At 32.0% G+C, this 13,243-nt stretch overlaps 2 protein-coding genes across 2 annotated transcripts; both read right to left on the bottom strand.

Annotated features, from left to right (window-relative positions):
* Window positions 1–569: 569 nt before the first annotated feature.
* Window positions 570–6,999, bottom strand: LOC111678416 (major surface trophozoite antigen 11-like). The gene is made up of 4 exons (XM_023439764.2): window positions 6,809–6,999; window positions 6,495–6,608; window positions 1,210–2,190; window positions 570–1,145 (listed from the first exon to the last, which is right to left on the bottom strand). The coding sequence occupies exons 1-4, from the start codon at window positions 6,888–6,890 to the stop codon at window positions 949–951; spliced, it is 1,374 nt and encodes a 457-aa protein (XP_023295532.2). The 5' UTR covers window positions 6,891–6,999; the 3' UTR covers window positions 570–948.
* A 2,581-nt stretch (window positions 7,000–9,580) lies between these two features.
* Window positions 9,581–12,504, bottom strand: LOC111678417 (mucin-2). The gene is made up of 3 exons (XM_046956710.1): window positions 12,214–12,504; window positions 9,951–10,949; window positions 9,581–9,875 (listed from the first exon to the last, which is right to left on the bottom strand). Exons 1-3 carry the CDS (start codon window positions 12,266–12,268, stop codon window positions 9,667–9,669), a joined length of 1,263 nt encoding a protein of 420 aa, XP_046812666.1. The 5' UTR covers window positions 12,269–12,504; the 3' UTR covers window positions 9,581–9,666.
* Between the last annotated feature and the right edge of the window lie 739 nt (window positions 12,505–13,243).

Below are 13,243 nucleotides of genomic sequence, written 5' to 3'. Positions count from 1 at the left end.
CTAGACAAGACTAGACAAGACTAGACAAGACTAGACAAGACTAGACAAGACTAGACAAGACTAGACAAGACTAGACAAGACTAGACAAGACTAGACAAGACTAGGCAAAACTAGACAAGCTTGAACTATATATGTCAGTATAGGTTGGAAATTTAAAGTGATTTAGTTTTATTTAACGACGCATATACAAATACATTTAGAAAGGAAGGAACAGAAATCATAATAATTTATTTAATGCATATGTACGTACACGCATATGTATGTATGTATGTATCTATGTATGTATGTATGTATGTATGTATGTATGTATGTATGTATGTATGTATGTATGTATTTATGTATGTATGTATGTATGTATGTATGTATGTATGTATGTATGTATGTATGTATGTATGTATGTATGTATGTATGTATGTATGTATGTATGTATGTATGTATGTATGTATGTATGTATGTATGTATGTATGTATGTATGTATGTATGTATGTATATTTCGACAGACTATATTCAAAAAGAGATAACGCAATATTTTGTCACAGTAAATTTTCAAGTGTGATACAAACAAAATATAAACTTTTGGGTTTTTTTTATTTATTTTTTTTTTTGTTTTATTTCCCTATCTCATAGTAATTTTGAAAGATCACTTTCATTAATTAGTTATCTATGTTATTTTTATCTGTTGACCAAATTTGAATCATATTTTTTACGTTTCGAACAAAATGCGCTATCTTCTAATAGTTCCAAAGTAAAATGAATTAATATTATACACAATTATCATGGAAAATAAGTTATTAATTTGTTTAACATAACAGAAATATATTACTCTTCTAAAAACTAGATTATTCTGAGTTAGCTATTTTTTAAAATATATTGTCTCGATATGTACATACTTATGTATATATATACATATATTAAAAAATGGAAATATACAAAAAATTTGTAGCGATTTTATTTGAAATTCCACAATGTAGTCAAAACAACTATCAATACGGCAAATTGTAAACCGATTTTATTAGCACCAGATGAATCAAAAGTATTGCAGTTACTCTCATAGCAAGCTCTACATTGAAGATTTTTTTCATCTTTACAGATTTCTTGATTTTGTAAACTGGCATCAACCATACAACCACGAATAGCAACACCATCTAATAAATAAAAATATAAATTAATATATTAATACTTTAAAAAAAACATTAATTCAATACTTACTCCAAATACCATGGAAACAGCCTTCTTTGGCTGAACTAGGCCTAACGCGACACTTTTGTCCCTGCATAGTTTTTGCATCATTCCAACACTTTTCATTCAAATCACTGCGACACACGATACAAGTGAACTGTGGTGGTTCCTCTTTGGCATTATTGCAACCATTGGCACTGTTGCATTTTTTGCAGTTGTTGCTATCTGTACATTTGTCAGCGGTAAGATCGGCATTATCATGAAGACAACCACGTTGGATTTTATCACCATTGATTTGGGTATAACAATATTCGGCTTCATTGTAAAGAAGTTGTTTTTCACAATCCTTAAATTCCGTGCTAGTTTGTTCTTTGAAACATTCGTTGGTTGCATCGTCACCAGTGCACTGATGACACTTCAACACTTGATCATATTTATACTTTAAATAATTGCAATTATCGCTGGAGCAAAAGGCACAACCTTCAGCAGTGTCAGTACATTGATTATCCTTAGTATCGGACTTGCAACCACGTGTCATGTCAGTTTCACTCTTGGCTTTGGTGTAACATTGATCATTTTCTACGTAATTTGTACAGGGTTTGGCAACTAAACTATTTGCTGCAACATCTAAACAGCTGCTGCCAGTACATTGATGGCAACGTATGCGTTCTTTGGGGAATACCCCAGTGTTGCACATCACGCTGTCACATGTTTCACAGGTTTTGGCATCGGTACATTGACTAATATCACTATCAGTGGCACAACCTCTAACGACAAGCTTATTATCGATTTTCTTAATACATTTCTTAACGCCCTCACCGCAGATTTGATTGTACTTCAGATCGTTAACATTCATGTCGGTTTGAGAACACTTTTCATCGGTTGCATCACATTTTTTGCAAATCAATTGATTGTTTTTTCTCTCGTCCGATAGAATACAGTTATTATCGGCTGTACATGTTGCGACTTCTTCGGCTGTTTTGCATCCTCTTGAAATGTTGCCACTGGTGTCTGGGAGAGATATATATTAATCAGAAAGTTAGACTATTGTGCATACTTTAGATTCGACTATAGACTATAAAATATACTACACTATTGACTAGCATTTAGATTAGACTGTAGACTGGACTATAGACTAGACTATACATAATATTTGAGTCTAGTCTCTACTATCGATTAGACTATAGACAAGCCTATAGACTAGATTACAGAATAGACTATAGACTAGACTCTAGACTAAAATATAGACTAGACTGTAGACTAGACTATAGACTAGACTATAGACTAGACTATAGACTAGACTATAGACTAGACTATAGACTAGACTATAGACTAGACTATAGACTAGACTATAGACTAGACTATAGACTAGACTATAGACTAGACTATAGACTAGACTATAGACTAGACTATAGACTAGACTATAGACTAGACTATAGACTAGACTATAGACTAGACTATAGACTAGACTATCGACTAGACTATAGACTAGACTATAGACTAGACTATAGACTAGACTATAGACTAGACTATAGACTAGACTATAGACTAGACTATAGACTAGACTATAGACTAGACTATAGACTAGACTATAGACTAGACTATAGACTAGACTATAGACTAGACTATAGACTAGACTATAGACTAGACTATAGACTAGACTATAGACTAGACTATAGACTAGACTATAGACTAGACTATAGACTAGACTATAGACTAGACTATAGACTAGACTATAGACTAGACTATAGACTAGACTATAGACTAGACTATAGACTAGACTATAGACTAGACTATAGACTAGACTATAGACTAGACTATAGACTAGACTATAGACTAGACTATAGACTAGACTATAGACTAGACTATAGACTAGACTATAGACTAGACTATAGACTAGACTATAGACTAGACTATAGACTAGACTATAGACTAGACTATAGACTAGACTATAGACTAGACTATAGACTAGACTATAGACTAGACTATAGACTAGACTATAGACTAGACTATAGACTAGACTATAGACTAGACTATAGACTAGACTATAGACTAGACTATAGACTAGACTATAGACTAGACTATAGACTAGACTATAGACTAGACTATAGACTAGACTATAGACTAGACTATAGACTAGACTATAGACTAGACTATAGACTAGACTATAGACTAGACTATAGACTAGACTATAGACTAGACTATAGACTAGACTATAGACTAGACTATAGACTAGACTATAGACTAGACTATAGACTAGACTATAGACTAAACTATAGACTAGACTATAGACTAGACTATAGACTAGACTATAGACTAGACTATAGACTAGACTATAGACTAGACTATAGACTAGACTATAGACTAGACTATAGACTAGACTATAGACTAGACTATAGACTAGACTATAGACTAGACTATAGACTAGACTATAGATTAGACTATAGACTAGACTAGACTATTTGATTTACTAGAACACGCGTGGATCCACGGTGCAGACTATACTATAGCCCAAGCAAGTTTCATTTGCTGGAAATTTTGTATTTCTTAAAATTCTATTGTAAATTTCTTGGTCACAGTTTTGTTTTGGATATCATTGTGTTGCACGTTTTTTAATAATGCATACTATTACTTTTTTTATCGCAATGTCTATTATTATTGAGTATTTAATATTAAATTATTATATATTTACTTTTAATATCTAAAGCAATTAAAAAAAACCTTTAATAGCTTTTTTCATTAAGATTGATATTCACCTATTAGGAACTGACTGAGTATGTATTTTACGACTAAAAATATTTTTTTATAATAATTATAGATTAAAATGTAAATAAAATATAAGCAAATAGTATGCAGTAATTATAGTTATTTTTATCTTTTGTATATAATGTTTAGGCAGTTTTAAGTCCCCAAAAACCCCTCTCATGCAATAAATCGTTTTATGGTTATAAAAGCGACAAGTTTTATTTAAATAATGTATATATGTTCGATTATTAGGACTAGAAGATGATTAACTGAAATAGAACTGAACTAGAAGTGAAATAGAACTGAACTAGAACTGAACTAGAACTGAACTAGAACTGAACTAGAACTGAACTAGAACTGAACTAGAACTGAACTAGAACTGAACTAGAACTGAACTAGAACTGAACTAGAACTGAACTAGAACTGAACTAGAACTGAACTAGAACTGAACTAGAACTGAACTAGAACTGAACTAGAACTGAACTAGAACTGAACTAGAACTGAACTAGAACTGAACTAGAACTGAACTAGAACTGAACTAGAACTGAACTAGAACTGAACTAGAACTGAACTAGAACTGAACTAGAACTGAACTAGAACTGAACTAGAACTGAACTAGAACTAGAACTGAACTAGAACTGAACTAGAACTGAACTAGAACTGAACTAGAACTGAACTAGAACTGAACTAGAACTGAACTAGAACTAAACTAGAACTGAACTAGAACTGAACTAGAACTGAACTAGAACTGAACTAGAACTGAACTAGAACTGAACTAGAACTGAACTAGAACTGAACTAGAACTGAACTAGAACTGAACTAGAACTGAACTAGAACTGAACTAGAACTGAACTAGAACTGAACTAGAACTGAACTAGAACTGAACTAGAACTGAACTAGAACTGAACTAGAACTGAACTAGAACTGAACTAGAACTGAACTAGAACTGAACTAGAAACTGAACTAGAACTAGAACTAGAACTGAACTAGAACTGAACTAGAACTGAACTAGAACTGAACTAGAACTGAACTAGAACTGAACTAGAACTGAACTAGAACTGAACTAGAACTGAACTAGAACTGAACTAGAACTGAACTAGAACTGAACTAGAACTGAACTAGAACTGAACTAGAACTGAACTAGAACTGAACTAGAACTGAACTAGAACAGAACTAGAACTGAACTAGAACTGAACTAGAACTGAACTAGAACTGAACTAGAACTGAACTAGAACTGAACTAGAACTGAACTAGAACTGAACTAGAACTGAACTAGAACTGAACTAGAACTGAACTAGAACTGAACTAGAACTGAACTAGAACTGAACTAGAACTGAACTAGAACTGAACTAGAACTGAACTAGAACTGAACTAGAACTGAACTAGAACTGAACTAGAACTGAACTAGAACTGAACTAGAACTGAACTAGAACTGAACTAGAACTGAACTAGAACTGAACTAGAACTGAACTAGAACTGAACTAGAACTGAACTAGAATTGAACTAGAACTGAACTAGAACTGAACTAGAACTGAACTAGAACTGAACTAGAACTGAACTAGAACTGAACTAGAACTGAACTAGAACTGAACTAGAACTGAACTAGAACTGAACTAGAACTGAACTAGAACTGAACTAGAACTGAACTAGAACTGAACTAGAACTGAACTAGAACTGAACTAGAACTGAACTAGAACTGAACTAGAACTGAACTAGAACTGAACTAGAACTGAACTAGAACTGAACTAGAACTGAACTAGAACTGAACTAGAACTGAACTAGAACTGAACTAGAATTGAACTAGAACTGAACTAGAACTGAACTAGAACTGAACTAGAACTGAACTAGAATTGAACTAGAACTGAACTAGAACTGAACTATAATTGAAATAGAACTGAACTAGAAGTGAAATAGAAGTGAAATAGAACTGAACTAGAAGTGAAATAGAACTGAACTAGAACTGAACTAGAACTGAACTAGAACTGAACTAGAACTGAACTAGAACTGAACTAGAACTGAACTAGAACTGAACTAGAACTAAACTAGAACTGAACTAGAACTGAACTAGAACTGAACTATTACTAGTTTGTCCCAAGTAATTCTAATTTATAATTTATATATAGATCTTAGATCTTTAAATCTTTAGATATTTAATTACATTATTTTAAGGTTTCGAGTCGTTGTAGCTTTTCTTCCATTAAAGCGTACAAATAATTCGGTATAACCCATTAAATTATTATCAGTTATATTTCTATACCATACTTCTATCACTCGGTTAACTTATACTGATTATTAAAACGAATATAATAAATTTGTTTAAAAGATTAGTCATAACTAGAGTATTGACAAATCAAAAGTATAATTTTACGATTTTTTCGACACGTTAAAGGAAAAACTTTATTGTGAAATACTTAAGTTAAATACTAAATGGCTAAGTTTTAAAATTCTAAATTCTATTCTGTCATTAGCAATGCAAGTATAAAATACTTATGTATAAAAACTTGATTTGTAAAAATATGATTAATTTCGCGTTCATACTTCTAAACTTTGACCTCAAAATGAATACTTACCAATTTGTGTAAAGCATTTTGTATATGTTTTTCCATCTGAAGGACAATCTTTGGCCTCTTCACCCATAGTTGTACTACATTTTGCTTCACCTCCACATTGTATACATTTAAGTGCTTAAAATATACAAAAAATTAACACAGATTTATTAATTAATCAATAGAAATACTTCGTATATTGTGAAATATCAAGGCATTTTTATTAAGAATATTTTAATTATTTATTTTTATAAATATTTTATTCGAAACACCAGTCCATAACCAATTGTTTATTTTTGCTATTTGTTGTAATAAAATTTTTAATAGATAAAACTTACCAGCAGCTGGTAGCGCTAACTGCATTAGAACTATAACAATTAAACAAATATATTTTGCATATTTTCCACTTGAAAACATCATGTTTTTACCCACTCGTTTTCAAATATTTTATTTAAAATTCGATATCTTTTTTAGTTTCACCGCAATAAGTAACGTTGTTAACACTTTCAGTTTTTCTAGTTGACTATTAATATTTGGTTTGAATTGACCATAAAGACTTCATTTGGTTGTTCTTATCAATTGATAAAAAAAACTGGCATTGTTAACAGCCGGAGCAAATGATAAGATTTTGTTTTTCTCCATTTTAGTCAAAATGTTTTGTAGTTGTGATTATGCAATGTTAAATTAAGCAGAAAATGTTAATAACAGTAAAGAATTTTATAAATGTTATAAGAAAGAAGTTTAGCAGTTACTGTTATAGCCGTTATTTTTGAATTTGTAATGGGTGAGTCGGAGAGTGTATATTTACTATGGCGAAATTATATTTGAATTAGGGTTCTATAAATCGACTTTCGAATAATCGAACAATCGACTTTTTGTCGAAGAAAGACGAAAAGTCGAAGTAGTCTATTTTGTTTCAAAAAGGTCGATAACTCGACTATCGTCTGTGAAAAAAGACGAAAAGTCGACTTTGGAAATAAAAGTCAAAAAGTCGGAAAGTCGAAGAGTCGAAAAATCGGAAAAAGTCGAAAAAAGTTCAAAATAGCCGAAAAGTCGAAAAAAGTTCAAAATAGTCGAAAAGTCGGAAAAGGTCAAAAATAGGCAAACATTCGGAAACTGTCGAAAATAGTCAAACAGTCAAAAATTGCTGAAAATCGAAAAAAAGTCGGAAAATTCGAAAATCGTCGACTAGTCTGAAATAGTCGAAAATAGTCAAAAAGTCGAAAATAGTCGAAAATAGTGGAAAACAGTCGAAAAGTCGACTTTTTACAAAATACTAAAAGTAGAAAAGTCTAAAAGTCGACTTTTAACTAACTGAAAAAAGTCGAAAAATCGACTTCGCATTAAAAGTAGAAAAGTCTAAAAGACGACTTTTAATTAACTGAAAAAAGTCGAAAAATCGACTTCGCATAAAAATCACAAGTTAAAAAATCGACTTTTAACTAAATGCAAAAAGTCGACTTTTACCTAAATACAAAAAGTCGAAAAGTCGACTTTTTGTTTCAACTATAGAACCCTAATTTGAATCTTAAGTTAATGTGGTACTTCACTGCTCGCGATCTATCAAGTAGAGTCAAAGAGACTCCATTTTGACCCGATCATTGACTACACTTGTCAGATGTAGTATAGCAGAGTATTAGATGCAGCCTGTAATAGTGAGAAATCTCAAAATATCATTATACATAGATCCAGGTATCTCATCAAGATTAGATCTGAAGTAACTGCCAATGAAACGGTTTCTTTTAAAGCCGGACATTCATAGGGAATACGGAAGACCGTTTCTGCGTCAGTGTTCATTGAAGGGAAGGCCAACATAAGGTGTCGACTTCAGTTTATAAAAAGTCTTGTGCGTTTCTAATTGAGGGATGGTCACAATACCTTTGCATGTGTCTAGGTTATTCAACATATTTTCAGGATAGAATCTACGGATGTTGGTTTACTTTACGTGGTAGTTCACTACACGCGAAATGTCAAGTAGAGTCGAAGAGACTACGTTTTGATCGGACCACTGCAACTGTCAGACATAGTATTTATAGTAGTAGATCCAGCCTATTGTTGTGAGACATCCAAGATTAGATACGAAGTAATTGCCAAAGAAGCGGTGGGATATACTTGAGGTCTGTAAAGATTCTCTCGGTAGGTTACCTTTACACCACTCGCTCCTTGAAGGAGACTCTATCAAAGTCCGTGTGTGGGCGGCAATATAGTCGGATGGTTGGTTCAAGATTGGAGGTAATAAGCTTAAAATCTTAGCGTGTCCATATATTATTGATCTCCAACTTCCGGATGAGTTAAGTCTTACTGATCTACAAGCAGATATGGCCTTTATATGCAGATCTATAGGTAGGATGCGCAATATAGTGTTTAGAGCTTCTGAAGGACTAGTTCTTAGAGCACCCCTGTTATCCCAATGTATGCTGATCTCTGAATTCTATATAGCTGATCTATAACAGACTTTTTCTTAGTCGAAGTCCACCATACAAGAGATACGTATGTAAGACTAGGACTCTCTATAGCTGTGTACATCCATTTGACTATATGGGAACTAAGTCCCCATTTCATTTCAAAGAATCTAAGGTAACTACTCTTGCTAGTGGGGAACGGCGTTAGAATCGTTACTGCTATCAATCTCGATATATCTGGCGTACTTCGGTTTTGAAGGAGGGCCACAATATATCGGTCCCTTTAAAGGTGTCTAAGTTTTAATACCTATTTTCAGCACTTTGAACAAAGAATCTAAGGATACTACTCTTGGTAAAACCTAACGGGGTTGCTAGTGGAACGGCGTTGGAGATATCAAGAGTACATTCTGTTCTGGCAAGTTGATCTGTCTGTTCATTTCCCTATGTGTAGGGACCTAAACAAGGATAATAATAAGCAGACGGCCCAGCCTTGACAAATCTTTCTTCCATTGTCTAACCAAAACTCTATCGAAATCAATGTGTGGTTTAATATAATCGGATGTTTGGTTCAAAATAGAAGGTAATTGCCTTAAAATCGAAAAGCGTGTCCAAATCTTCTTGATTTCCAACTTCCGGATGAGTTAAGCTTCGCTGCGCTGCAATCAGACATTGATTGTACCTACTAGCAGGAATAAATTATTGTCGGTATATTCTTAATTATTTATTTCTTTGCTTCATTTCACATATATAAAACTAATTATTTTAAAAAATATAATACAAATTCATTTAAAAAATTACATTAAAAATTTAACAAATATGACCAGGAACAGTGTAAGCATGGAAAACTGTAGCATCGAAGTGGAATTGCATAAATTATTCATGCATACTTTGCAGGAGTCTTTAATCATGTTCTCTTCGCCAACCTTATCAGCGACAACTTGGCAGGCAGTTTTTTCAGTTGGTATGGCAACACAGCCCTTTTTCACTTTAGTTTTATCATTGTCTGTTGGAAGAGAATTAAAACCAATTAAATATTTTATAGTGAAAAATGATATGAGAACGAGAGAAAGAAACTTACCTTTATATTCCACAGAGTAACAACTATAGCCGATACTGCTGGTATCGCGACGTCTACGGGAAATAAGACGATAATTATTTAGCAATATAGCTGATGGAGAAATTGATCGTTTTGATTTAGTATTAGGATCTTCTGTTGAGGATACAGTTGTTGTTTCTGGTTCATTTGTAATCGATTCAGATTTAACAGTAGTTGTTGTTGGAGAATTATCAGTTGTAGTTTCGGTTGCTATGGTTGTTGAGGTTTCTGGTTCGAAAATAGTTGTTGTTGTAGGAGCAACACCAGTTGTTGATTCAGGTTTAATGGTTGTTGTTTCGGGTTGCAAAGTGGTTGTCTCTGGAGCTCCGGCTGTTGTTGTTTCAGGTTTATTAGTTGTAGAAACAGGTTCTAAAGTAGTTGTTTCCTGAGCAACAACTGTTGTTGATTCAGGTTTATTAGTTGTAGTAACAGGTTCTAAAGTTGTTGTTTCCTGAGCAGCAACTGTTGTTGATTCAGGTGTATTTGTTGTAGTAACCGGCTCTAAAGTTGTTGTTTCCTGAGCAGCAACTGTTGTTGATTCAGGTGTATTTGTTGTAGTAACAGGCTCTAAAGTTGTTGTTTCCGGAGTACCAACTGTTGTTGATTCAGGTTTATTAGTTGTAGTAACAGGTTCTAAAGTTGTTGTTTCCGGAGCAGTAGTAGTTGTTAATTCAGGAGCATCTTCTGTTGTTGCTTCACTTCCAACTGTAGTCGTTTCTGGAGCAACTGTTGTTGTTGTTGTTACTGTAGATTCAGTAGTCGTTGTTGCGCCAGAGACCGTTGTTGTTTCCGGTTCTCCTGAACCTGATTCTGTTGTTGTATCCTGTGATTCGGTGGTTTCGGTTCCACTTGTTGGTTCCGTTGTTGATACTGGTTCAGGTTCTGGTGTTGTTATTGCCTCTGGTCCACAAGATTCCTTGGTCATTTTTGAAATATCGGAGCAATTGTCGCCATCGCAAACGTAACATTGTAAAATTTCAGCTAAAAATAAATTACTCTAGGTTAGTTCAACCGTTTCTAATTTTAAAATAATAATTTTTTAATTTATCGAAGGTAGTTTTAATTGAGACAAACTTTTATACATATTTATATTTTTTTAGACAAACATTCTTTAAAATGATTTATTGCAAATGAAAAAATATCAAAATTAAAAACAAGAAGCAACAAGAATTTTTTTTGATTTTAACTTAATTTAATTGATATCTTTCTTTTATTATGTTAAGTATTTTTAATAATAAAATGTCTATTTCACAATACAAGGGGAAAAATGATCAATTAAATCTAATTCATCTTTTTTGTCATGTCCATAATTCTGATCCATAATTCCAGTTAGATTTAGTTCAGTTCTAGTTCAGTTCTAGTTCAGTTCTAGTTCAGTTCTAGTTCAGTTCTAGTTCAGTTCTAGTTCAGTTCTAGTTCAGTTCTAGTTCAGTTCTAGTTCAGTTCTAGTTCAGTTCTAGTTCAGTTCTAGTTCAGTTCTAGTTCAGTTCTAGTTCAGTTCTAGTTCAGTTCTAGTTCAGTTCTAGTTAAGTTCTAGTTCAGTTCTAGTTTTGTTCTAGTTCAGTTCTAGTTCAGTTCTAGTTCAGTTCCTGTTCAGATCTAGTTCAGTTCTAGTTCAGTTATAGGCCAATTATAGTTAAATTTTAGTTCAGTTTTAGCTGAGGTTTAATTCTGTTTTATTTTAGTTCTAGTTCAGTTTTAGCTAATTACTAATTCAGTTCTAATTTATTATATCACAAATTTTGAAACGCATAGATTAAACTATAATGTTGTAAAGGATTTGACCTGAATCTGAACACTGAATGCATCTATTACATCAGGTTTTTAAAAACCTCAATAGATGGATACACAGGTTTTAAAAATTTATATATTTTTTTTAACTTGTTGGCATAAAATATTTATAAAATGAACTGAGGCCAGATTTAGATTAAGCGCTGCTTAGTTCTTAAGAAAATTATACCCTGGTCCTTGGGTTTATAATAAGTTGGTCTGTGTTATTAATGGATCTATAGTTGTTGCCGTTGAACTATATCTGATTTTTTAATTTAATTTGTATTAAAGATTTGTACACGGTTTTTTAATTATTTTTTATTATTTACTGGCAAAATAAATTAATAAAAAATTTTATTTATTAGGAATTCACTTCATTTAACTTTTTCATATATTTTTTTTATTTTCACACATATTTGTTTAATCCTTTTAAAAATGTACGTTTCCACACTAAATTCCCATTTAAATTTCGTACCTTTGGAATAGGTGACTGTAAGTGCCACTAGTAAAAATATGTAAAAAATTTTCATTTCTGTTTTAATATTTGATCTTTTTTAAATATATTAGTTTGCAATATTAAATAGTATTAAAATAGTCTTTAATACTTTTAAGTTTTTTGTCTATTATTTTAACGAGTATTTATTCTTCGTTCTTAAAATGATCTTTTCACCACAATTGTCTACAATTATTTGACAATATCGATTAAGAGCACACTCGTTCGTATTGCTACGGCTTTTAAATTGTTACTAACAATTAATTTGTTAACAACAAATGGTTTTTATCATTTCTTTTGCATTTCCGATAGATTCGAGTAACGAGCCGATTGTACCACATATATGCGAGGTGTGTGCGTTAGGACTTGCTCCGCTTTTTCCCCTTTCAATTGCTAATAGTTTTATTGAGATAAAATTGTGTAAAATACTGATTTCGTTTGTTTTTCTTGTATGGCCAACATCTGTATAAATTGGTATAACGGGGGAATAAAAAGAGTTAAATAAATATGCGAAAAAAATTACCCAAATTATAATTAGATAAGACAAGGGTTTTGTTTGCGTTTTAGCTAAATTGATACAAATTTAATATGGTCTCTGCTTTAAACAATAAAAAAAGATATATAAAGTTAATAAAAATAGAATTCTTTTTAAATGGTAAAAATTTTATTAAAAGAAAATTCTACGAAATTATTACAAATATATCAATAAAAAGATCATAATGATTATTAAGGGTAATTTTTATTTTTGATGATTTTTAAAGTCTGCAAAATAAAACTACTTGTTAACTCCCAATATGTATGCACTTATTTAAGTATTAATTTTGTAAGCGATATTACCTCCAAAGTCATCACAATGACTTAAAACGTAAATGTGTAAGTAGCAGAAATTAGCTTTTTAACTCATTTCTTTAAATTGTAAGTTTTTGCTGTGTTGTCTTAATACCTTTACAAGTGATAACATACATCCTGTCTACAATATAAAATACAACTTTTTACAAAGTTATTATATATA

This window comes from Lucilia cuprina, chromosome 2, assembly GCF_022045245.1.
Source record: "Lucilia cuprina isolate Lc7/37 chromosome 2, ASM2204524v1, whole genome shotgun sequence".
In the NCBI taxonomy this organism is placed as follows: Eukaryota; Metazoa; Arthropoda; class Insecta; order Diptera; family Calliphoridae; genus Lucilia; species Lucilia cuprina.
Note: the sequence above shows the minus strand (reverse complement) of the source record. Positions and strands in the feature narration are given on the sequence as shown.

Coding starts and splice junctions, on each gene's coding strand:
- LOC111678417 (XM_046956710.1), bottom strand. CDS start 12,268: ATGAAAATTTTTTACATATTTTTACTAGTGGCACTTACAGTCACCTAT. Junction 10,950..12,213: donor TACAGTCACCTATTCCAAAG/GTACGAAATTTA, acceptor ATTTATTTTTAG/CTGAAATTTTACAATGTTAC. Junction 9,876..9,950: donor TTACTCTGTGGAATATAAAG/GTAAGTTTCTTT, acceptor CTCTTCCAACAG/ACAATGATAAAACTAAAGTG.
- LOC111678416 (XM_023439764.2), bottom strand. CDS start 6,890: ATGATGTTTTCAAGTGGAAAATATGCAAAATATATTTGTTTAATTGTT. Junction 6,609..6,808: donor GTTAGCGCTACCAGCTGCTG/GTAAGTTTTATC, acceptor GTATATTTTAAG/CACTTAAATGTATACAATGT. Junction 2,191..6,494: donor AAAATGCTTTACACAAATTG/GTAAGTATTCAT, acceptor TATCTCTCCCAG/ACACCAGTGGCAACATTTCA.